The 26,899-nt window shown below is 41.6% G+C and overlaps 1 protein-coding gene across 3 annotated transcripts; it reads right to left on the bottom strand.

Moving 5' to 3' along the window:
• Positions 1–1,730: 1,730 nt before the first annotated feature.
• Positions 1,731–26,899, bottom strand: BEST3 (bestrophin 3). Of its 3 annotated transcripts, XM_010413675.4 has the most exons (10): positions 26,677–26,899; positions 22,796–22,965; positions 21,044–21,138; positions 20,248–20,481; positions 14,425–14,579; positions 13,657–13,734; positions 13,091–13,243; positions 9,740–9,820; positions 8,280–8,431; positions 1,731–5,924 (listed from the first exon to the last, which is right to left on the bottom strand). In XM_010413675.4, the coding sequence occupies exons 2-10, from the start codon at positions 22,945–22,947 to the stop codon at positions 5,018–5,020; spliced, it is 2,007 nt and encodes a 668-aa protein (XP_010411977.1). In that variant the 5' UTR covers positions 22,948–22,965; positions 26,677–26,899; the 3' UTR covers positions 1,731–5,017. The 3 variants fall into 3 exon arrangements, with proteins under 3 accessions (XP_010411977.1, XP_019135320.1, XP_019135322.1); XM_019279775.3 differs by lacking the exon at positions 13,657–13,734; XM_019279777.3 differs by lacking the exon at positions 22,796–22,965 and having other exon boundaries at positions 26,677–26,742.

Raw genomic sequence — 26,899 nt, forward strand, 5'->3', positions numbered from 1 at the left:
AACCTGCTTTTTCCCTTGGGCTCATTATCCCTTGATAATTCTCCTCTTTTGGGTCTCAGCATTTGATATCTGTGCCTTAGGTCACATGCTGCTATTAGCGCCTGACTCCTCTGCCCCCTGGCGCTGTGAGCAGCTGGAACAGCATCTATTCACATAAGAAAACCCAGACTGCAGCCCGTGCAGAGATACCACAGTGTTCCTCCTCAGAGGAGGAGTTGTGGGACCCATGCACCAGCACTACACATCTACTGCCTCTTGCTCAGCCAGTTCTTGTCAGCAGTGGCAGCAGTTTCAAACAAAACAGCCACAGGTAGCTGTGCTGATTCGGCAAAAGTTTCACTGAAATTATGCCCATTGGAGTATTTGTTTGGATTGCTAAACATACTGCCCCCATACACATGAATAAAAATTAACCAAACAAAATCTGCTTTGATCTTAGCACTGTTTCAGTTACATTTTATGGTTTTTTACAGTGGTTTCAGCGCTGGAGAGGAAGGGGAGTTGGGGGTGGAAAACCACTTGGAAATTCAGGTTGCTCTGTGTCCGGGAGGGAAGAAAATGTGATGTGTTGGTGTGTTTGGGTTGCTTGTATCTTCCTAAAGCCAAAAAAGTCTGCAGTCCCAGCCCTGTGCACTGGGCACCTTCCCAGCACGGCAGAGCCATGGGGAGACAGAGACTGGCCCCATGGTGGCATCGCTGGGACAGGGGTTGGTGGCCCTCAGGGACTTGCTGCTGCCGTCTGTCTGGATGCACCTGGCACAGACCAAAGGCAACATTCATTGCTGGCCTTGGCGGTATCACAATCACAGCCCCTTAGATTTTAAGTTGTCAGTTTTAAGACTCAGTAAGTATTACAAAACCAGGATGGTTTACTGTAGGTATCTCTGAAATACTGCTCTTGCCTTCCAGTATGAAATACTCCTTCTCTCTGGTGCCTGTTCTCATGATTCTGTTTGCAGCCACATTGTGTTACACATTTGGCATCCAGTCTATCAACCTCTAGCAAAGGAGACTTTGCTGCCAGCTGTCTCTTTCTGCAGACAAGACTGAACTGTGTGAAGTTACTGTGTATTTCAGGCCAATCTTGCCTTGATTGCCCTTTGTCCATGTCACTCCTAAAGAATGGATTGACCATGAGCTAACTTATTTGTCTAGAAAATGCCATTCATTTGGTTAGGAACCAAGACAAGCAAACATCTATAAAGCCCCATCCCTCATTTAACAGCAGCAGGGTATTTTTGTTTTCTCTACTATGCAGCAGACTTAACACTCCGGTACATTTTCATTATGTATAAAATATGCATATATTCCTCAAATATGAGTTTGCAGTCAGAGGTAGAGATCCGTTATTTACGACAGAAGATTTTAAGGGTGTTGGGACATGTCCCCGCAGCCAGTTGGTCCCAGAACCAACATCTTGGCTCTATGAATTCCAGCACAGAGTATGAACACATCCTAGAAACAGGTGGAAAGTCAGGCAGCATGCAGAAGAACTAGCCCTCTCTTTGTTCTGATATATCTGATCCTGCTCAAGATTAACACCATCTGATGGGAGCAAATTGCTGCTCTGACCTACTTGTCTATCCTGGCCCTGTTCTATCCTTTTCCAGCTTTGCCAGTTTCCGTAAGTCTGCCTTGCTGTTCCTGGTAGACATCAAGTTGATTTGCACGACCTTTGCCAGAAGTGTTTCTTGAGAGTTCAGTACAACCAGGACGATGGTGTTTCTCAATGTGCCTTTATTGAACATTGCTTATACCCGTGAACATGACTTGTAGATTGTTGGGTTTGCTAAAATAACCCATTTACCATGCTATGGCAAATAGTTTACTGAGAGAAGTGCCCAAGAGAACCCATAATCCCAAAAGATAATTTAATACAAATCAGAGTCCACAGATGTTTGCAAAAAGTGAGATAACAGAGTAAATAAGGAGAGCAAATTTTTCTGGTAACTCATCCCAGCACTAGCTTCTTCACAAGCAATTAACAGATTACTGTAGCTAATGTGGAGCTGGCCCACTGTGTGAAATGTTGGTTGTGTATTACAGATTGCATTGTGTGGCTTCAGAGCTGTAACTCCTAACTTAGCATGCATCTACATGTCTAATAGACACCTCTGTGGGGCTTAACTGAAGCTCTTACCTACCTAATGGCTGCTGTGTGGCCACCTTCACCTCCATCAAATAATGAGCACAGTTTCAGGGCCAGGGAGTGCTGGCAGAGTGAGTGGGAGAGGTAGCAAAATCATTGCTGATCAGATGTCTAATGTCCTGGTGGAAAGCAGCAGCGTGCATCCTAGGCAGCGGCCAGGCTGAGAGGAAGATGAGCAGAGCTGGATGATGACAAGCTGGGATGCTTAGCAGTGCTGGAATGAAACAAACTGGTGTCTGGGTTGTGGACACAGAGCACTTTGGTCCAATACCTTAAGCCCTGGTGGAAGCTGTGTGGGGTAGAATGAGGAGGTATGGTGGAACTGGACTCTCAGTGCAGATTTGTGGTGGCCACTTGAGAGTCATCTCTTATTTCTGGCTTAAATTCCCTTACAGTGTGAAGCACAGCTCCTCAAGCTTATGTACTGTGAGAAGAGAGCTAAATAATGGGCCAGGCTTCCTTCACAGCTGCTGAAAGCTCTTCCTATACATGCACGGCTGGAAGGAGTATGGCCAAACTCCCCAGGAATTTGTATTGCTCTCCTGACTTTAAAAAAGTGCTATAGAGGGGAGCAGCAGTTACTTTTACTTTGTTTCTAGCTGTGTGACTGGAGCTGTCTGGCTATCCTTAAAAACGTGTTGTTGATACTTAAAATTTGCCATTTATTTAAGTTAAGCTCATTGGCAAATTAAGTTCCTTGACAATTGCAGATACAATTAGATTGAGAAAACATTTAATTGGAAACTGTGGCTTCAGCTACAAGAAGAAAGAAGGAATTGGGAGAAAAAAGGGAATGCTTCCTGAAGTTGGGTAAGGGGCATTCAGAAAATTGGACTCCTAGGCTGAGGTGCTGTTTACTTCAGTATAATTTCACTCCATAGAGTTTCTCATTTTGTTGGTCAAACCTGAACATAGCAACCTGAATTGCCTGAAGACTTGTGGAGTGGCAAGGGTGAGGTTGCACCAGAACACTGGACTCCAAGCTGTGATCAAATTTCAATAAGCTGCTGTCAGACACCAGTGTCAGCTCATCTCATGGTGTGAAGAAGTCTGTCCATTGGTGCCTGACAAATCTGTGCTTGGCTTTTCTGCATATCTGGAATTCCCATAATGTGGGTTTAAATGGTGCTTCCTTGGGCTAAGTGTCCTGTGCTTCCTAAACCAATGAGATACATGTGCTTTTGTCTAGTGTCTTTGGAGGATTTGAGAGTGTGGCTCTGCTCAGACCTTGCCTAATATACAGCAGCAGGAGCCAATTCCCAGACTGAAATAAAGCTGGAAGAAGTAGAAGTGAGGAGAGTGGTTGATTTTGTTCAAAGCCTACTCAGATGACATGGAGTCCTGCTGTATGTGACAGCCTGCTAGAAGGGCTTCTCACCTAAGTTATTGGCCATAGGAGCAGGAGCAGGCAGGTCTGTTCATCCCCTTCCCAGTTTCAGGGAGTCCTAAAGTCTCCCAGGAACCACTGGTGTTGCCAGTTACCCATGCAGAGAGGCCGGTTTGTTTTCTGAAGTGCACCCTTCTGAGCAAGAGGGCTGGGTGGACTTGCTGTCCATGCAGCCATACTGCCTTTGCTGGCTGTAGCAGACTCATAACTTTTGGTCTCCCCCTCTCTCTGTTCGTTCCAGTCCCTGAGCTTCCTTGTCTCTCCCTTGTCTGGGGAGACCCTCTACTTGGATACTCACTCATGGGAGAATGCTGGCAACATGCTCCAGGCTGCACTTCGGTAAATGTGGGTGAGAGCAAAACCAAGGAGCTGTGGCAGCTTTCCTGGCCTGCTTTGAGACATCTTGCAGGAGTCATAGCTGAAAGGCCAGGTCACTCCCAGGAGGTTTAGGGAGGTGGCTTGGTCACCCCTGGAGTAGCAGGAGCCACCTAATGCTGACTCTGGTTTGTATGTATGCGGTACATCTGGGAAGCATGGGAATGGGGGAGAGGTTTAGGAAGTGGAGAACAATTTTGCTAGCAGCCATGGACCACTTTGTTTTCTGCCTGGGATGACTACAGCCCGTGCGCTTCCAGCTGGAGATCTCCACAAGACTGGAGCCCTAAGCTTAGTAGCACCTGCAGCTCTATCAGCTCTTGATAGAGTGCTGAAGCCCTGTCATCACTAGGGAGGCTGCCTGAGAGCCTCCTTTTACAATAGACTGTCACTGGGTATGCCACATATGTGCTCCAAGGCTCAGACATCCCATGCCCAGCTCATCAGCTGTTTTGCACCTTCCATTTTTAAAAATGAAATTAAATATTTAATAATTTTAATTTTTCTTCTCTTTAGTGGCATAGCCTCATCAGGAGCAGGGCAGGATACTGTCCTACACAAATGAGGGGCCTGATTTTTCAAGTGTCCCTTCAGGCAGTGAGAGATGGTGGGCTGAATCTCTTCAGGCTGAGAAGGGAATTGAGCCCACCATCTTGCCTTTGAGCCACATAAGCAGAAACCAAAACTGTTGGTGGATCTTACAGGGATGTCATGGACTTCAAGCTGATGGAGCAGACAAAGGCAGCAGAGTTCAGTGTGTATCCAAAGTGGACAGAACCACCCCCACTCTTCTGATAACCTTAGTGTTTCCTCTAGCTGAGCCTACACAGCTTGCTGCCATATACACCAGCTGAGTGGATTTGCACCCACTCCTGAGGCTCCCAGTTCTCTGTGTAAATGTATTTCCCACAGGGTCACAGATTTCAAGCCAGTGACCAAGTGGCTTAAAGTATGTCACCTCCTATTTAGGTGCCCAAATCCTCTGTTGGTTCTTGTTCGTGACTTGTCTGAGTATTGAGTCTGCCCTTCTGCACTTTCAGCAAATTTGTGTGAGAACCATGTACAAGAGAAGACAAGAAGTTCAGTCAAACCCAGAGGAAGAATGGTCAAAGTTTTCTTTCACTTTCCTCATGAGAAAATTCTACTATGGCTGTTTCTTTACTGTCCAGGTTTTCCCATAAGTCCTGCATCTCAAATGTTTGCACAGCAGAAGCAGAAGTAACATTTTTTTCATCACTGAATGTCCTTTGTTGTGAAGTTGTCCCAGAATTTGTTGAAGGCGGTGCAGCACCAGCATTTGATGCTGTACTAGGACTATGGAAGCTTGGTAAACTCCATCTCTGAAGGCTTCTCTCATGATCTGTTATGAGACCAGCTATGTTACTAACCTGGGGCTCATGTTTGGGCTCTCCTATCACACTAGGAAGTGACTGATGCACATCTGAACTTGAGACGTATGGAGTCATTTCTGGGGGGAAAAAGTGTTGGTTCAGAAGGGCCACATTTGCCTCAGATAGGATCCTTTGGAGCTTCTCTTCTGGCATGCTTGCAGAGCGCTCTGTGGGCAGGTCTGGTTTGTCCAGCATATCAGGTGCAATCTCCTTGGCTTCAGAGATGATAACCTCAGGAACTGGCCTGTTTGTCTCAGATGAGGTGTCACTGTCACCAAACTGTGCCTCGTTCCTTGAGGTTTCTGTTATGGGTCCAAGCTCTCGGCTACCATGAAGTCTGCTACTTCTGTTAACTCCTTCATGTTTCTTCTTGAAGCTTGAGGTAGAGCGCCTCCCTCTTGTGTGCATTTCCTGCAGCCGTCTGATGTGCCCCTTTTCATCTGCTGGGAAAAAGACCGAATTCTCACTTGTCTGCCGACTGTAGCGGTGGTGAGTTGGGTACGAAGGACCTTCATGGACGCTGAGAAACCTCTTGACTCTTCTCAAAACAGAATATTGTCTCTGATGCTTCTCCTCTTCCCAAGGCCACTCCTCCCCATAGAGGAATTCTGTATCAGCCAGCCTGCCAAATAAAGCCAGGTAGTAGATGTCACTTAAATATAGGAACCACTGGGTTTCTGTGCCCATATATATCCCTCTGTTTCAGAGAGAGGAACCAAGACACAGGAACCAAGGCCCTAGTGTGTCCCTAAAGAAAAGCAGGAAAAGGATGAGGGTGCCAGGAAAGAGTGTCAGTGCCTTTGATGCAGCCAGATCACACAGGGAACTCTCTACATCCAGGTGTCTCTTCTCCTAAGGACCAGGCTGGGAGGGCGTCCAGCCAGGCATCTAGCACCATTTCATATTTGAGCTGCAGCCTTCTGAGGCAGCTCCACATCATTAAGCTTGTGCTAAGGGTGAGGGAAAGGGGAGAAAGGAGTAGGAACTCGGTGCTGTAGTTACTTTTTCAGGAGAATCCTACAGGCAAAATAACAACAGTGGAAAAGCAACTGCTGGAAACAGAGGACAACAGTTTCAAAAAATGTTGAAATTACTCAGATGGCCAAATCTCACTTACTTCTGGGGCACGACAGTGTGTCTGGAGGTCTCACCTGTACTCGGTACTCTTCTCCTGCACAGCCTTGGTGCTTCATGAGAACAACTACTGCTGCACGTGCCAGTCAATTCAGTACATGTCACTGACTCAGTGCAGGCCGGACAAGCCAAACGGGCCCAGTTACCTGTCCTAAGGACAAGAACAGCAAAGGGGCTTGGGCCAAATCTGAGGCAAGGAGCACAGGCAGGCAACACTAACCTGGAGGGACAGAGGATCTTCATCCAGCATTTGTGAAGATCATGGAATAGTTTGTGTTGGAAGGGACCTTTAGAGGCATCTAATTCAACCCCCTGCAATGAGTGGGGACATCTTCAACTAGATCAGGTTGCTCATTGCCCCATCCAACCTGGCCTTGAATGTTCCCAGGAATGGGACATCTACCACTTCTTTGGGCAACCTGTTCCAGATGTTAGCTTGAGGTGACTGGAGAAGACTTTGGTTTTGGGCTCAAGCTTTATATATTTGCTTTGGACTTGGAAGAATTTTTAGAGCTTGTTTTTGACGTTTGATAAGATCTACCCATTATTTTTAGAGATACAAACAGAGAAGTGGTTCAGATGAGAAGATAATTAATAAAAAAATCAACACATCAGAGCTGTTTGCATTCCACAGGGGCTATCAGGGAGCTACTTTTCATTCACTCCTTCCTTAATTTTTTTGTGTGAAGTACTTCTTATTAAAAAATTGTTTGCTGACTTAATGATGTTTCTTCTTTGCCACCTTTTCCCCCTAGAAATTGCCTTAAAATGAATTACATTCTATGAATTTTTCTTCTTTACTTTTTTACTTTCTTCTTTACTTTTCTTTTTGCCATTTTATGGTTATTCCACAAGGAAATAACTTCTGAAAAGGCGGTATGTGATAAAAGGAACTCATATAAACCATTGTCCTTTGTAGTAGAATGCATGCAAAAATGAAAAAATAAGAGGAACAAAAATGAGAAAACCACAATTTTGAGGCCAAATGAAACAAAAAATTAAAGACATTTTATTTTGATAATGGTGGGAAATGATGGGAAAATTGTAAATATCTTGAGATAATTTTTAAAGTTAAAAAAATGGCTTCTGTAAAGTTTTAAAAAAGATTTTCAGATGAGAACATCTACTTGCCTGGTATTTTTTCAGGCGTGATATTTTTATACTTATTGACCCGCCTATATTACAGCATGTCACAAGTATTTAAACTAACAGCTTCTAAGCTAACTTGCCTATCCCTGATTTCTCATATAGATCCTGACAACAGGGGGCAATCCTATACCCTCTATGTTTCTTTCTAACCATTGTTCTTTGCTGATCTCTGCAAATAAATCCTCTTCATACCCTCACAAAATCTGACCATTTCAACTTCCATGCCTAGATTATTAGCAGATGAAAAGTCATACAACATTTAAGATGACTTCTTGTTGATCTTCACAAAAATCTGAACTGATTTTAACTGTCAAAGAAATAGCTATTTTACTAACTGGGGATGCATGAAGAAGCTGTAGTAAAGAAAGCACTATTAAGAGAAATCAGTCACTGTCTTCAGGTATCATCCTGTGCTCAGAGGCTATCAACAAACCCTCCCTGCAAACACGCTCTATTTATTGGTTATACAATTTAAGATATGCATGCACAATTTGGATGAACACATGGACCGCTGGAGACATCATCCCACCAATACCAGCCTGTCCACTCCCTCCTAATTTCTTTTTCCATTTCCATCTTGCCCTCTTGCAGTACTGTCAGAGCCCGCATCCCTGCACTGACTGTCTGCCAATCAGCGTGGGCTGTCGGGGTGGTGATCTTTCTGATGGCATTAAGGACCCTTAGTGCCACTCACCCCATTTCAATAGTTGATCCAAGAAATGAAGGAATACAGTAATCAGCAGCTGCTTTTGTGTAGGGTGGCCGGGCAGAGGTATCATTCCAGTAAATATCTTTCTCCATCCTCGGCAAGTTCATGTGCATCTCATCCACCGCCAGAAGTGAAACCTTAGATTTTTTTTGTATAAATCATGTCACTTTCAACATAGAGCAGTATAAGAAATAGTCTGCTTTATACTCCCTGGGTCAACATTTCTTTCAGAAACCCTTTAACATAAGCTGTGTATGATGGCCTGGGCATTAGGAAGAGACTCAGTATGATAAAATAATCCCCCTATATCTGCCTATACTCATGAAAGCATAAATTTTATCATAACTTGAGTCTTCTGTACTGCAAAGATATTTATGCCAGATTGAAGTCCTTCCCACATATATAATGAGTTAAATGTGATCCTTCACGTGCTATGGAAAGTCTGTGTAAAGTATTACATGTGTTCCTTAAATGTCCAGAGGTCAAGAATCTTTCTGATAGGTTTCATTGCCATTTTAAGACATTTTGAATCAAGTATGTGAATATTCTTCTAATGAGTTTTACACAACAGGCTCTAAGGCACAGTAGCATGAATACCCTGAAGTGGTGCTAAGCCAGAGGGCATCTTTGTCAGTGTGAAGTCCTTTCCCACTCTTGCACGTACCTGCACTGATTACTTTGGTTATTTTGCTTAATTTGGTGGTTTGTTTGGCCCTTGCTCCCCCTAACTCCTGGGCTCTGCTTTGCTGAAGTGGAGTCCGACAGCAGCTCAGCCAGCCCTATGCTTGGCTCTATGCAAGGGGAACAGCAGGTGCTGTGAGACCTCCTCATGTCTCTGAGCTCCTTCACAGCACAACAGACAGGGCTCTTTGGGAATCAGGGGTACCTGCAATAAACACGTGCCCTTGTCATCTCAAAGCTCCTGCCACTGGGGACACTGGCTCCTGTGCTGACCATGGATACTGCCGTGCCTGGCAGCATCAGAACATGAATCATGGTACTGGCCCTGCTTATTAGTTCAGGGCCCTGCTTGGTCTTTTTTAGTATTTTTGATGCCTTTCTTTTTAAAGGAAGGTTCATGTGCAATATTTTAATCTCAAGACATTCAGATTAGCAAAACATGTTCTTATCTATGTGGGAATGGCTTCTGGATTTTGCAGGATTGACCTACATTACAAGTTTTTCCAGGCATAGAGTGATCTTATAATTTAAGGTCAGCTGTTTGCATGCTTATTCAGGCATTTTAAATGCCAAATACCAAAATCAAGACGAATTAGCTTGTAAAAACAAACTCTGTGGATCACAGCCATAGGTAAACCTTCAGGGAAAGAGTATGTTTTGCTGACACTTGTTGCCCTAATTTGTTCCTCTATATATGACATTGTATTAGATGTAATGATAACGTATGGTAGAGTAGAGCTGGAAGTAGAAATAACAACAGCAACCTGTAAATTTCTATCGATGCACCAGTTTGTTTCAAAATCATCATCATCTTCTCCAAACGGATTAATGAGTTGTTCAGCGACCTGGAAAGAAAATGAGACAGTGAAGAGAGGTTGGAATGTCATGTCAGAACTACTGCTGCAGAGAAAGTAGGATTGGATTTTTCCCTCTCTCCCTGCCTGTCACTTGCAATCATAGCTTGAGCTCTGTGTGATGGTTCTGCCAGCCTAGCAAAGGAACAGCTTGCTTTCACTATAGATTCATATCTCTGTGCCTCGCTGGTGCTGTCAATCATAATCATCAGCACTGGCCTACTGGGAACTGAGGTATGTCTGGACCAAGGTAATTGTCACATACAATAGTCATTACCTTTCCTTAATGTTGTCTTTGGCTCATTAAAATGAATGGTTTAGCAGCTAGAGGCTGTTATTGCACTATTGTCTGCAATAGTCCACCAGCCCGTGGGGTCAGTATTCCCAAGCCTTGCAGTTGGACTCTGCTGGAGGGAGTAGAGCTCATCTCTCCACCTCAGCCCTCAGCCCCTGCTTCGTTATCGGGGTTAACCCTGATGGCAACCTTCCAAGGCTTTTGAGAAAAAGCAGCCTACAAAAGAACTTTACTCAAGTCAACTCTGTGCATCATGCTAGCCAAATCCAAGAGACAGAATCCGAGTCTGTTCTTTAATTCAGCCTGCTGGTTTGGGTTTCTGTACCTGAAGTGGTTGAAACTGCAGGGCAGAAGTTCATCCTGTGGAGGACACAATCAAACAGTGAGCTGAGACACCTTCATGGTGAGGCACCTTTGTCTGGGAACTAGTCTGTAAAGGCAACCCTCTCTGGCTGCCCGCATCCAGTGGAAAAAACCCAAAGACTGCCCCCCATCCCACAATCACTAAAGTACATTGCAGGGAGTAAGCACATAGCTGCTGTGGGAGGAAAAAAATATTAAATAGAAAAAAGAAGTTTTAGGAAATTCAGACTGCTTCTCTATTTCCTTTCTCCTCCATGCTTTTCTCCTTCTGTTTATATTTTTAGTCCCTGGTTTTGAAGCTGATCACATTCTTGATAACCCTTCCAAACCTTCCTAGTTGTCATCAGGGCCATGCACAGGAGCAGGAGTCAGGTCCTTGGTTTAATGTGCATATGGGTAAAGCGACTGTATGATTAAACACTCCTGTTCATTAACCTCACTGTGGACAGCTATGATCTAAATAACTTACAGCTGTAAGGTGGTTGCTTCCTGGATATTTTTCCTACATGCCTCTAGGTTGTATCTGTGGATAAGCACTTGCTGACTGTCCGAGGCCACCACTTCCCAGGCCAGCACTGACACACAACAAAAGAATGGCTGAGTAGGTTAACACTACAAAAACACCTGTAAGGTGGGAGGAGTGAAAGGAGACATGGGTCACCTCTGCTCACATTCATTGACATGGTATTAAATGTTGGGTACAGCTGCAATAGGAAGGAACCAGAACACAGTCTGTGTTGTGGCTTTCCAGGGAAGACATGAATTAGCTTCATGTAAACCAGCAGATCACCACCCAAAAATCCACCATAAAACCTATCACATCAGCTTAAAAATGTGAACAGGACTGGGACAGAGTAAACAACAATGGTGGCCTTTTTTTGGCTGACCTGGTCCTGGCATGTGAGACATGACTTTATTCTCCAGAAAGGAATATAGTGCTGGACAGCTAAACTCTGTATTTGGACAGTCCATCTGCCCCTGTAATGAAAATGGGGATTTAGAAATGTCTCATGTAATGGGAAACTTTGGCCCTGTATTATAGGAATAACAGACCAGGCTTGAGGCCAAGGAATGAGCTCAGTTTACCCATTATTTCTGAGGAATTGCCAAGTTACTGGAACTCAATATCTCAGGGCCCTTTTTGCTGCCTGGCAGCCAAAGTCCAACACAGTCAGCCGGAAACTGGCTGTAACCTTCAAGACAAAAATTTCCTGACTTGGGGCACTGAAGGTTTGGACAAACATTCAGTCTGAGGAAACACTGCTGATATTAAATTAGCTTTTTAAAACTTCTTCTCCTCCCTTTCATTTCCTTATGCAGAAGATTTTTCAGTTACAATGGCACCTCATACCTGCCACAGGCAGGAGTTGGCTGAAAGCTCTGAGCCTAACTGGAAGAGATGCTATTAACATCCTTGGGTGCTGAAGAAGGAAAACCCATTTCCTCTCAGGAGCACCAGCAGGGCAGTCAAGAGGAACAGCTTACAGTTTTTAACCATCTAGTATAACCCTGGAAGACACTGCCTAGAGATAAAGCCTCACTTTTCTCCAGGAGAAGTTGCTACCTTCACTGTACCAGCCTCCCTTCCTCTCTCTTCTGCTCCCATTCAGGCTGGTCCCTATGCAGCAAAATCCCTTTCCCCCGATTTCCTAGGACACAGGACTAGAGGGGCTTGTCCTGCAGGTGCTTCACTTTTCCTCACAATCTGCCAGCTCGGTGTGCTGCCTTCTCTACTCTGCCCTTTGGAGCTGGCTGCAGGAAGGTGTCTCTAAAACTGGCCAACTTTGTTCAATTTATATTCTAACAGACAAGATAGCTGTATGTTTTCAGCCATGATTAATAAACACAAAAGGAAATCTTAATGTGCATAGACCCCAGTGTAACAATTTGCTTTTTATTTGAAACTGTTTTCCAGTTAGTTTATTGCAGAGGAGAGAACCACCTTGAGGTATGTGGCTTAATAACTCCACTATCAGATTGATTGTGATATGTTAGCCTAGCAGTCATCAATGGGCTGATGGACAGCATCCAATTCCTCTATAACTCTTCTTTTTAATGAACATTTTTATGCAGCGGAGTTCTAGCCAATATTGTCTGTCACTCTTTCATAGCCCTCTGGAACTGAGGACCGTTAATTACCTGCATCTGATGAGGCTAACAGCAGATACTACTGGCTTTGATCATAAGAGGAAAGTATCATTCAGTCCCTTTCAGCTGATGCCAGGTCTGCAGCCATATTTTCTCATTGCAGGATGGAGTGGGAGAAAGTTTTTTTTTAATCTCTTTTCTGTCACTTTATAGTTCAAGTCCTGAGACCTGATTTTTGTGGGAGTAATACTCCCTTGGGGAGTTGTGGCTGCATTGGTACTACTAAAATGGGTTCTTTCATATTCACGGCCATTTCCTACCATACAGTCTCTCAGGTGGAATTAAAAATGCATTGCATGATATTTCTACATGACTACAGAATACTTCAGGCTGAATTCACCTCTGGTGTAACTTCAGTATTCACTGGTGATTTTCCATGTGTGTCATATATCTTGACACCTTGACCAGACCCCCAGGGAGGGTTCCCCCATCACCTGTCCAGAAAGCTAATTTACCTTGAGCCATCCTGCGTAGAAGAAGAACTGCAGCAGTGTGAAGATTGGAATGTAAATATCTAAGTCATGTCCCTGATACCCTTGGTCAGTATCCAAAAATTGGCGCCCTATCAGGCAGGCAAAGAAAAAAGTATAGACTGCGAGAGTAACAACCTGCAAAGAACAGAACTTCATTGAAATAATGGAATAATACAGTCTTATGCATAAGGCAACACATACCCGAAGGCCTTTGACTGCCTTTTGCCATATAATTTATAAATCTGTAGGAGGTATTGCACATACAGAGGCCACAGGAATAATTATGACCAGGAAGAACACTCAGCAAACATAAAAACATTTCAGTGCTTCCCTCTTCCAAATTATGCAAGATCTTCCGAACATCTCTGCATTAAATATGCCTTCAGTAGTTAGCCAGGCCTCCACAATCCTGCATGAGTGAACCCATGCTCAATATCTCAGAGATTCTGGTTAAGACTATGAATGTTTTATACCATGAATGTTTTGTACCAACCCCCCCTTTTATGGAAATTGTGTTTTGAATTTTTTACAGAATAATAGCTCAGTACCTGGGTATAGACCAGTGGAATTCCAACCCAGTCATAACCAAACAAAAGACTACACCAAGACCGGTACTTATTCATCTCCTAAGAGGGGGAAAAAAGCCACAAACAGCAAGAAACCACAACAAAATATAATTGTGTGGGGTACAATTCTGAATTATAAATATTTTGTTACAGTTCATTTTTGCACATATAAAAAGACAGGGAGAAAAGAAAGTATAGTTTATATAAATTGATACTATAACTGTACCCAGCACCCCATTTGAATATTGACTTGGTTTATGGAGTTGGAGTGCTTAGTATACTTTGTATTTCTTCACAATTCATCTTCTGTTTCCATCTTATCCGTAGTCTAGTGATACATGAAAGAGAATATATTATATCATAAAAAGGATGTTTTACCACTTAATGAAATATTCAGGGAGATTATTGTCTCTGAAACTGATAATAAAATCTTCAAAATGCCAAATTATTCTCATTTCTCATATTCTCAGCAATGGAACAAGTATGAATTTACAGTGATGTTACAACAATTTTTTACCCATCAATTTGTTGCTTCTTTCAATACCTTCTTAGTCATATTAAAAAAAAATCCCAGGGAACGCTGCTTTGTGTGTACATTGGTACAGAAAGAAAAGTGGGATAAATCCTGAGTAAGGTCATTTAGATGACACAGGAGACTTGTGCACACTAAATAGAATCAATTATGTAAGTGAAAAGCTACCACATAGCAATTTTGGATTAGTTTTTTGTAGATTTACTTTTGCTACTTACGTTCATCAGTGTCTGCAGATCCACACTGTCTCGAATTCTTCCCTCTTTTCGTGCCTTCGATGCCAAATTTCCAAACCAGACAAATGGGACCCAGTATTTCAGGTGTGGAGACTTAAGGTCATCAAAAAGTTTTCTTTCATATCTTGTCATAAAACCTGTTTACCAAAAAATGGAAACAACCTTCATTTATTCTGTGCCTTCAGTGCTATTGATACTATAAATTTGGAATATGTTTCTATCTGTTGATGTAATGTTTGCATAGAATCCTGCTAAACACAACTTATAATTCTAACTAGTAACCTCCTCTTTTTGTTTTTTTTTTTTTCCAGGACAGGTCTCTCTTGAAACAACTTCTTTTTGCATTAATTACCTATGTTAAATTCCTCTTTACCAATACAGGCAATAATTTGCTATCACTGTGTTCTCATATGTAACTGCTGACATATGGTAGATGCATAGAATACTGAGAATTGTACAAATTACTCTCTAGTTTCCTATTCTACTTTCAGAAAAATAAGGAACTGGATATATCAGTCAAGATACAATCACTTTTCAGCAATGATGGCTTTCAGAAGCATTTCGACATACATTGTAAGGGCAATTACATGACCTGAATCTGATAATTTTCTGTTAAATCTGCAAAGCAGTGAGCAAGCAACAGAGGATACAAAAGTGCACGCATGAAACAGAGCCCAACAGAGAGTGTGCCTTCTGCCAGTGAAATACTTTCCTGACAGATTGTTTCATGTTTTCGTTTGGGTTATGAAGGCGTGCAAAGAGATGAAGAGGGAATCATGCACAGAAATCCCGCTGCTAAGTGGACACTGGGCCAGGTGACATGCTGTGGGGCTGCAGGCTGAAGCTGCTCTCCGCCTGGCAACTTGTCTTGCTGGGGTGCTGGGAAGGTATTAGGTTTCCTGAAGAGTTCCCCTGCCTCGTGAAGCCCTGCTTCCCCCTGCTGCAAGCAAGTCCAAGGTCACATAACACAGGAGCCAGGGCTGCGTGTGACAAATCCTGCACCAGAGCCAATCACTGCCTGGGACTGGCATGGGAGCAGCTGGCTTTTGAAGCAACACCTCCTCCCCCTTGGGGAAGAAAACTATGCTCTGCTGTACTCCTTCCACCCAGGCTTTGACAAAAACAACCTCAGAAAATTCACATTTTCCTTTTTCCAAGTCCTGGATTTTTTGATATTGGAGCAATCATCAGGTTTGGAGGATCTTAGTTTTTGCTCACGTTTGTGACATCTATCAGGGTGGGTATAAAGCTTCTTTTGTTGTGTTGACATAGCTCTGAAACAGGACAAAGTTAGTAACATGACAGCCTCAAAATAGAGAGCTCAGCCAATCAATTACAAGTTTGAATGCTGAAAATCCAGTAAGGGAATTGACAGTAGACTCCAACTAGTAACTAAGGATATGTCCATTATTGCTAACATTGCTAAAGATACATGAGGCAGCAGACAAATAAATATATAGAAACTCAGTTGTGTTGCATAGAAATGTGAATAAAGTTAAAGGAGATTTGCTAAACACAGTGATCTTAAATATTTTGTTGTTGAGGGAAATGTCATTATTGTACAGTTGGAACAACACTACACAGGAGGTATGAAATACTGTAACTACTGAGAAGGAAGGCAAGGACTGGCCAGAAAATACTGTGGAAGAGGAAATATTCAGCAGCAAGACACAGTACTCATGCAGCATCATAGAATTTGAGAACAGAATAACATAAAGCTTTTAAAAGTTTCCTGGGCATTTTACAGCCATCTCTCATAATCAACTTCACAGAAATAATCAGGCAACCAGACAAATTAACCTGCTAGTCATGACTCCTGACTCCTGAAAGTTAGTCTTTCAGGCTGCCTTTAGTTTTTGTCTGGCCAGCCTGCTCATTACAGGACAGGAAAAGATGTTTCTGTCAGGCTGAAACAACAGGTAGAAAAACAAAAAATTGAATCTGGAGTAAACACTGGATGCAAGTCACTTGGAGGCTCTGGAAAGACACAGCCTGAGTGGGTGACAAAGAACAGCAAGGATCAGTTCAACTTTCCACTGAAACGGAGCACTTTTTGTTCAGGAAAGCCCAACAAAGTATGGTGCTTTTAATTATAAAGTTCAAATTGACATTAAAGTCTTTGTGTTAATATTGATTAAATATTCTCTTTGATGAATATTAATAATGCCTAGTATTCTTATTGCAGAAAATACTAATTCTGGATTGCTCTTACTGCTGGCAATACAGACAACATACAGTTGAGAATATCTCGCTGTTATTGCAGTGGTAAAGAAACACCTTATATTCCATCAAATACAGGGGAGGATTTCAAACCTCAGCTATTAAAATTACATGGTTTCTTAATATGGTCATGCTATTTTTATTTAGGAGTATTCAAAGAATGAATCAAGAAACTCTATAAACAAGTACACTGGTTTTGACAAGCACTGGAAGACTGGAGCAGCTCCAGAAAACAGGAAATATTTGTCAAATATTGTGCCAAGATCTTGAAAAGGATGATCTAAGGAATGACAGGGCACTGAATCCTTGTGAAAGGATGAGAAGAGTGACATGGAGTGCAATCAATAAATAATCAAAGGACACTAATGTGAACAGTGTCAGCCAAAGAGATCTTACAGGAAAATTATTGATGAGAACACAAGCCTGGCTGGAAAAAAATCACTCATGCTCTCCCTTAAGTGATTCAAAGAATATTCAGTTCTCCTGTTGAAACTCAGTGGTTTGAGACAAGACTGGTTCAGGTTATTCACACTAAATATTTTGGTATAGTGATAAGAGAAGAAGGAAAATGATCAAGTAGATAGACGTTTCATTTTCTGGTTCTGTGTTATGTGGGAAAGGGTTAATTTAGGTGCCTCCTTCCAGTAGAGGATTTGGGACTGCAGACTTCAGCCATCCGTAGGTATTCATGTTGCTGAGCTCACACCTCATGTTTCTCTTCAGCACTTCCCATCAGCTCTTTTGGGCTGCTCTCTGCTCAGCTGCTCGCTCTTTACTCTGTTTTTTAAGAGATGTGTTCTTCAGCATCCAACTTCCCTCTTGCACATTGCAGCCAACAGGATTGCTAGGCTCAGAACGGCTGCTGGACATTTGACACTCATGGCATATGTGCCCCAGCACTCAGCATCATAAAGGAGTGAATCTACATGCATCTACTGTCTACAGTTCCATAAAAAGTGTTAAAACATGAAAAAGAGTCAGAAGGAAGGTCCAGCACTCAAGACTACAGTCTTGACTACAGTTGGTGAAGCTCCTGAGTTTCATTCAAGCCTTTATGAAGTCTGCTAACAGGCAACTATTGAGAGAAAAGTTATGTTTCCTTCTAATTAAAAAAATAACTCAAACCTATTACAAAATCCAGTGAATACAAAATAACACTGTGCAAGTTCAGACTGAGAATAAAATGTCACTCTTCAACAGCAAGTTCACTGTTGTGAATGTCTGTTCACCTAGGATGCAGTGTAGCCTCCAGTATATCCATCTGAATTTTAAATCTGGGCTGATTATATTCCTAGAAGGTATTATAGCTCAGTCAGAAATTGCAGCGTGATAGAGGATGCTGCTAGCAACCTTTTGTGCCTTGTGTTACAGATGAGTCAGACTAGATTATCATGGCACTGTTCTTAAATTTAAGATCTTTGAATTTAAGCAGTTCGTTTGCTGAAAAAAGAAGTATGTAGCAATAGTTATGTTGTGGCAGTTCTCAGTTTGACAGAAAAATGCAAGATTGTCACAAGTTGTTTCAATGGTGACTGTCCTGCATCAGATTTGTGCTGTTCATGTTCATATTAAATGCTTCCCTCCCATGCAGTCTGATATGCAATGCCACAGGGAGCTAGGGAGGGAATGATTTCAGAGTATTGTCTAAGTCACTGGATGTTAATAGGAGCAAAATATACCCTCAAACACCCAGTACTGCATCAATAAAAATTCTGCAGCACAATATGCATTAAAAGTTACAAATTATGTCCTGAAATACAGAGCTGACTACACTATCAATACTTATATACACAGTTTTTTATAGTAGAAGATTTTTCACTGTTAAAAAAACCAACAATCAAAACTTGCTTTCCAGTCTACAATTTTGGTACAACACTGTGACATTCTGTATCTTTGGAACAGATTGTCTTTAGCAATGGGGAGGCAGAGCTGGATTAGCTGCCTGGAAATGTTGTAATTTTCCAGTGTGCAGAAGAAGCAGATTGCTGGGGAGAGTGACAGAAGCTTCCTTGACCTCTCACAGGCTCAGGTAAACAGTTTTGTTGAACAGCACAAGGAAGAGAGCTTTAAAATTCAATGAATCCAACAAAAATGGTTTGGTTTTTTCTTTTTTCAGTAAGATCGGTGCATTCTGCCTGCAATTTTTTTTTTAATATCCAAAGCTTCTCACACATATTTGAAATGTGTATATGTATATACACACTGCATATTTTAACTTGCTACAACTTTGCTTACTAATTTCTGCCAAAGGAATAATTGTAAGAAATTCAAGACATTCAGTAGAAAACATGACTTCTATTTGGAACAGATCCCCATTATCTTTGCATTGGTATTCTACTTCTGACACTGACCATGCCAGTCAGAAGGCACAGTGTCACACCTTGCCTTTAAATACTGAGCAGCCAGTCTTTGATAGACAATCAAAGTGTTACATGACTGAACTCTCTTCACCATCATCACACTCACTGTGTTATTGAAAGAAACAGAAAACAAAGACATACTTAATACTTAGTATATTTATCCTTGAAAAACTAAGTTTAAGGTAAGGTGTTCAATTTAAATAAAAAAACCCTTAGGGTTGAAGGTTTTTTTGAGTAAATCACAACACTTAAAATGTACAATCTATTTAAAATACAGTCTACTTAAAAAAATTGAGATAAAGCTGTACTTGTGAAGTGCCTTCAGAGATCAGTCTCTGATACACCAGACCAGGTTATAGCCCAGACATTGAGACAGAGCCATATAACAAGTCACCTTTCCTACTGCATCATGCTATATCGCAACTTTGTTATTTTTTGTGCTTTAGAGAATGTTGTACCTGCTCCATACACCTGAGTGTTTGGGGCAGGCCTATTGCCTCCATGATGTCTGAAAGCAGATTCATGTAAGAGTGCCAAACTTGTTTGATTTCTATGGTGTTGTATTGGAATTGAAAAAAGGCCCGGTGGCTCCGGCGGAGGGAGAAAATTGCAGTCCAAAACCAATGTGGCTGATAAGAGCAAACTCCGTTTATTAGCAATCCAGAGGCACTTATATAGCATACCAGCTTGTTAACTCTTAAGTGGCCCAAAACTTACCAAAGCGCATTTCTGGGTCTACATAATTGGACTTACACTGGCAAGCTTCTACAGTTATGTTATGATTAAAAGAATTCAGAGTTCACCTCCCTTCTCTCCCGGTCTTATCTACACAGCTGTACCTTCTCAAGACTCCCTTCTTGTTCCCAGCTTGGTTCTCACAGGGATTTTTCTCATGCAGAGTTTTTCTCACACACAGGCCTTTTGCTTGCAGGCCTATTGCTTGTATAGTTCTTTTATTGATCCCGTAATTCTATCAATGATCCATGCCCCTGATCCCTCAATAATTCTGCAACAGTGTTGCTAGATGAAGACTTTAAGAACAGTAGAGATGCACTCTTAAGGTTACGTCATTTAAGTCACTAACTAAAAGATGATTGCTTTGACGTGGGTTAGTATGAGGCACACATGGGGCCACAGGAAAGAAAAATGAGGCTGGCTCCTTCCCTCCCTGAGCCCCTACCTCTGAGGGAAAGGAAAGCAATTGTGGGGAGGCAAACTCCAGTACCTGCTCCTACCACATGGTCCATGGTAGGGAACCTTTTGTACACAGCTGTGCTCACAGAGCGAAAGATCAGCAGAGATGTTAAATTCACATAACGCATGAGAGTCCTCCTTAGCAAGCGCCCATACTCATCTCTGCCCTGGACACAGCTGGAGATGAGGAACATCAGACGATCCGGCCATGGCAAGTTCACAAACTGGTTCCACCAGCGATTCACCACCAAAGTAACGTAGAAACCTGAGAGTTAGAAGGAAAAAACGTCCAGTGCCTATCAGGATTTCAGTTACTTTAATTTTAGTTTGCAGACTATTGTTCACACAGCTAAGCTGCTACATTTCCCAGAATAAATGCAATAAGCAATGCCAAAACCCAGGATACAATAAATACTAATTATTTAATAGACATTGCAGTGTAACAGTACATTCCAGCTGAGTATCTCATACCCACGAACTTCCAAATTTCCTCTTCTGTAGTAAAACTTAGGGTGGATTTAGTTCATCGAAAGATCAGGTACAAGGTATCGGTGTTAGTGGGCACGATCTAGATCTAGATATATGTGTCTAGATCTAAATATAGGGAAATCTATTTCGCTATATAAGAATATATATTAAGAACATGAGCATAAATGTTGATGTGACAAAAGCAACTTGAACTTGAGGAGACCTGTTGGAAGCGGATGATTTATTGTGAACCTCTAACCTCCCACATGCCCCTCAGCTCTGAAACACTTCCATGCACCAACATTCACAAAATGCCTGAACAGAGTTGGAGAATAATTTCACATTTAACTGGTACTTACCAAGCACAAAAGTTACTGGGATTTGTTCAGCATATTTGTCACAGTAAATTGATAATTTTTCAAAGAACCGTTTTTGGCTACCTGTAAGAAAAAATCTGCAGCAAAAATAAAATGTTATCTGTCCTTGCATAATATTCTGGCACTAGCTACTAAGTGCAAACGTATAAATAATCAGATATGTGCACTGGGGAGCAACTTTGGCTAATGTCTTCAAGCAAATTCTTAAAGGTAAAGGCTGAACACTTTAGCATGTATTAAGGAGCCTGGAGGAGACAACAGTATTTTTCCCTAGTCTTTTTAGTTCTCTCAGGACTAATTTGACTGGCACTACTAATTGGATCAATATGCCTGGAGAATCAGTTTGCTGTCCCATACAGACCAAAGAGGTCTAAGTCTTCAAGTAGAGCTTACTCTCCTTTTTCAGAGTGGTACTTAATGGAAATGTTCAGGTCTGCTTGAATTGCAAAAAGTTACCAATATAATTCCTCCGATTTGAAAATGCTACATTGCTGCAACAGTTTTTTTTATTCTTACTCTGAAATTTTTCTTTTGCACAAGATTAAAATACAACTGTATTTATTTTGCAAGGAGGAAAATTGTCACCAAATGATAGCAAATGGACCATGGCAGCTTCTGCCCGTGGGAAAAGATACCTAGTGAAATACAAGCTTCAATATAATTTTTTTTTCATTTGTGTAGGTATTACAGTTATTCTTTCATTTCTTATAAAAGGAACATATAACAAGTACTTGGTGGGTTTTGCTTACAATTGTGCAATAAGAACTGGAGCACATATAGAAAGCTTTCTGTGGTGTATTTACCATGGTCTTCTATTGCCTGACATTTCAGTAAAACTAGATTAATTTAAATAACCGTGAGATTCTGTTATTTCTTTATATATTAATGCCATAATTTTCTTTCTTTGTTTACAGGTATAGATTACTGAACAAAAAATAGTGATTAATCAGAGACAAACTGAAGCTCATTTCCTCCTTGCTTCCAATAAAAAGCAGAGATCTAATTACAGATCATGGTAAGAATGGAACCATAATTTTGATACTTCTATGTAATGTACTTCATCCATTAAAAGTTTCACTGTACTAATTGATGCATTGCATCTGTCATACAGGTGTTTAATTCACACCTTGGTGGAAAAAGCAATTCTTCTTCTATTGTGTTCCTCCTGCGTGCTGGATGACACACAGATAATAACCACGTCCGGCTTCCAGGCAGTTTTCCTTGGTTCTCTGCAAGCTTAAAAATCAAGTTTGCATGCCTTCCTTGCTTTAAGCAAAACTTTGCTTTTTCTGGCTATATAACTTCACTCTAAAATTATTACCTCTCAAGGTTGTTATATTCCCACCAAGCAACCAAAACAGAGTTCTGCAGGGAGAACAAAAGGTCTATACCTATGACCTAAAGCAGGGAGGCATGCTCATGTCACAATGTCAGAATGACAAAAGCTGTATAACCTAGGCTAGCTTTGAGTTTTTATTTAGTCTAACTTCAGTGGGACGGTTGCTCAATGCTAGGCTAAAAGTGCAATCAGCTGAATATGATAAACAGTATTGACACCTTAGGTACTTCCTCTGGAACCTTAAAGTAAACATGGAAAGGTAAGCACGTTAGAAAATGTTCAAGGAAAAGACAATAAGTAAATAGTAACCTCCCCCCATCATTCATCAGCCTAACACAAGGAGGTCTGAAATTTCAGTATAACATTTAATGAGATGTGAATTGGAAAGAGTGTACCTGTATAATACACTTATCGCTGTGTAAAGAGTAGCAAAAACAATAAATTCTCTGTACAGCAATTTGTAGATGCTGCCTTTCCACCTTAGGAGTAATCTGTGAAATCCAAAGAAAGTGGCATTTGCTACTTTGCTGGAATAAGTGACTGTCATCGTCTTGGTAGGCTGGGCCTAGAAACGGTAGAAGAGAAGCAGGACACCAACAACATTTTAGACAGCATATCCTAACCTGAATGTACCCTTGTATAGATAGATACATGGATATACATGTAAATTTAAATATATAATTGAATGTGTACACAAATACATGGTGTTTGTATTCATATATATATAGAAAGGGGGGGAAAAAATGAAAATCTTGCAAGCCCTGTTGAGATCGACTGATGCAAGGCTGTATTTGGGCTTTGCATCAATGACCACCCAAACCCAGCAGTTAGCACTGAATGTGGCCACCTTCCTGGGTGGCAGTGGCAGGGACATGTTACACCTCTGAAATCTCTGCTTACTCTCAGTTTGCTCCACTTTAGCGTGAATGAAGAATGGGAAGCAAATTTGTTTAAAATTTTTTTTCAAAACTTTTCAGCTTCTTGGTAAGAGAAGTAAAGCTAAATTCCACAAATGCATGTACATCTCCAGCCAGTATTTTTAGCTGGCTATAGTAATTATAATCATTTCAAAACCAAATGAGATTTGGAGACTGCCTCTTTCATTAACAGTTACGACAGCAGCTGAAATCAGCTGAGGAATGCTGTTATTTCTCTCCTTGGCAGCTAGACTTACTCGTCAAGACTTCAGCATTGCATGGCCATGCAAAACAAGCCATAGGGCTTCTTGGGTAGGTAGGGTGAGACACAGTGTAATTAAAGTACTACTGAAAATACACAGGTAAATTGTGCTGGGTTTGGTACTTGCTTACCCAGCGTAGGGAAATGCTACAGGAAATTCTGTGTGTTTACAACACAAATCCTAACTCCAAATGTGGATGGAAGAAGTTTTATACAGCATGCAAGAAAGAGAGTAATTAAGACAAGCTCAAAATCTCAAGAAAGTTACTGTGTATCACAAATATGATTCTTGTCTATATTTTTGTGATGCCACTGTAGCAAATTTATTGGAGGGAGGGAGGAGAAAAATCTGAACTCCTAGTTAATAGATAACTTGGTAGTATTTTGTGCATCTTGGCTGTGTCTCTGATGCAGAGCATAAAGTAAGCCATTAAAATTCAGCTGTAAAAGTGCCACTTCTTATTGTAGTCACCAAGGAAATCAGCAGGGAAAAGACACCATAAGCCTTGTACTGCTGACATACTGTCTCTTTTCCTCTGCAGAATGACTACTCAATATTTGCCAGCATGGGCCTGAAGATTATTTTAGGTTTGTTTTTTTTTAAAGAAGTATGGGTTTTGGTGTTTAGAATCCAAATGATAGTTTTTCTTTTCCTGAGCCTTGGCACAGACCTTTAAATTTTTTGTTGTCATTGTTGTACTCCAAGAAGTTCAATGCAAGAGCCAACCTGTCAGACTGGCATGGAAATGCAGTCCTGTCTGCTAAAAAGCTTGTGGTCAGGACGCAGTGCTTAAGAAAATGGAGGCAAAGATTCCGTTCTCCAGCAGAGTGGGGCTTTATAAACGATGAAAGAAATCTGTGGGTAGGCTATAGGGGAGGAATGGGGTAAAAAAAATGCTTAAAAATACACTGTGCTTCCTGGAATTGCTGTAGGAGCCTTTAGACTTTGCACATTGATGCTGTGGAGTATGTGTTTAAGCCATATCACCAACAAGTGTGTCTCTATCTCCCCATTAATATCCACTTTGTAATGGAAATCTCCAGTAGGAATGACTGAATGTAGGGACTTAGATCTAGAAAAGATGTCTGATAATGGGAGGGTTTATAGCCTGGCAAGAACCCGGACCCTCAGCACAACACAGGGCCACAAACGAGAGGGTGAAGTTAGACAAATGCAGGATGAAACAAAACATACATTGCTAACTGTGGGGGCAGCCAAATATCAGAACAGGGGACTGGATAGTCACCCTCTTGTTTAGGATCTTTAAGCTGAGGGCAAATTGTAGGACAGAAGATGACCTTCAGGAAAAATTCACATAACTGAGACATACAGGGGCTGAGGGGCTCTGCTGGTCTTCCCTGGTATCTGGGCATCTGTTAAACTTTCTATGAGGTCTCTTGTGTTGTGGGCCATAGATGAAAAAAGATTGCTTGCAGCACCTTCGCAGAATCTGCAGCGCTGCAGGAAGGCAGTGATTAGTGTCAAAACCATGACCCTTGGTTTCTGCATAGGAGGTTCAGGAAGGATTCATTCCTCCCAGGTATCTGAGACTGCAAAGAGCCAGAAACTAAGTAGCCAGTAGTTAAGCTGGACAAAATGGGTCTACCTTCTCTACAGACCTGAAGCAAATCCTGTCTTGCAAGGCCTAGTGGACGGGCTTTGGCCACAAATGGAGAGCTGTGGTGATAACAGGAATCAGGATTAAGAATATTTCCCCATACATTAGACTGGGAGAAGAGAGTTTTATCCATGAAATGCAATTTGTCTGCTTGATTCTAGCAATTATATTTCACTTAATCACACTCCAGCCATCCCTTAGGACTTAATGCCCTTGACTCTGAACAGAAACTCTTGGAAGATACTGGCTGCCCCTGCTTTTTTCTTTCTGCCTCTGAAATGGGGCAAAGAAAAGTGGGACTGTTACAGCAATTTTAGGTTTTGGTGCCTTCGTTTCTTTGCCTTGCCTTGCCTGTGGTACACTCTGTTTTATCTTCCTGCTAAGCAAATGCTTTCCCTAACATTTACCATTGGGTTCATATAGGGACTTCAGGATAATGTAATTCAATGTCTTAAAATATACATTAGGTCAGATTAGGTGATTATAGAACAATTTAGCCTATACAAAGCTATGAAAGACAGCTATGTGTTTGTCTGGTTAGATTTCTCAAGACAACAAACACAAATTTATATCTGCATTTGTGGTTTTTTTCTCTGAGAACAACTACAACCATTTAGGTATGGCCTCCCTTTGCAACGACAAGTTTTGGTGTAAAGCCTTGCACTGACTCTGGCTGTTGCACGGTGGGTCCCAAGCCCTTGGTTCACGGGGAGCATGTTGGCAGAGAGTCCTTCCTACATTACTTATGGCTACAGGAAATTAAAAAGCTAAAATTGAGACAGACAGGAAGAGCAAAGCATAATGATGCCCCCCAGCACATTCCTTCCTGAGCACTCTTTTGGCCAGGGCAGAAGAAGGACAGAGTACATTAGATCAGATACTACAGGCACCGGTGTCATGAAAAACGTTCCTATTAATCACATTGCCCTTAAATTCATCAGCAGATATAGGGCTAGGCTTTTTGCTGGTATGGATTTGTGAGTTTTGAGGACATAAGTTATGCCCATTTGATGCCTGTAGAGACCTTGACTCATATCTACGATGCTGCTTTTTTTTTACTCAGTGTTTATTTCCTTTCTGAAACTTTCTCAAGCACAGACTGAAATCTGAGTTATATATTACTCCACTTTTGCTAAGATCATCAAAAGACTTAAGGCATAAACAGCTAAAATATAAGTGTGTCCTCTCCATTAATATCGAACCCAACTGTAAATGGGATTTTTGCCTGGCTGAGAATTTCAGGATGCATTAGGATTCAGAGAGAAACCACAGTAAAAAATAACAGCTATCAGTGTTTCCTAACTGACCACGAAAGGCACATTACAGAATGTATAAATAAATAGTACCTCAAGGCAGACCTACCCCTTATCATTGTTTACCTTATTTTTTAGTTTATGGCATAGAAGAGAAAGTGAGTGAGAGAGATTTGAGTTAAGCCAGCTATAAAAATATATTAAGCTTATGTTGTATTCACTGACCTGCTATTTTGATTCAGCAATCCAAGCCCGAAGGCAAATCCTGGACCCTTCCTCTTTCTCAGACGTCCTAAACCAAGTCCCCTTCAGATCCGCAATAATCACCTTGCTCTTCCCTTAACCTGAAGCAAGGGGTTGCTGCTGCTGAGCCCTAAGAGGAGTGGACTGACAAGAACAGGGGTTAAAATGTCTTTCCACTTCTGGAAGTCTGTTTTTGCCAAGTACT

Source organism: Corvus cornix, chromosome 1A (genome assembly GCF_000738735.6).
Source record: "Corvus cornix cornix isolate S_Up_H32 chromosome 1A, ASM73873v5, whole genome shotgun sequence".
Taxonomy (NCBI): domain Eukaryota; kingdom Metazoa; phylum Chordata; class Aves; order Passeriformes; family Corvidae; genus Corvus; species Corvus cornix.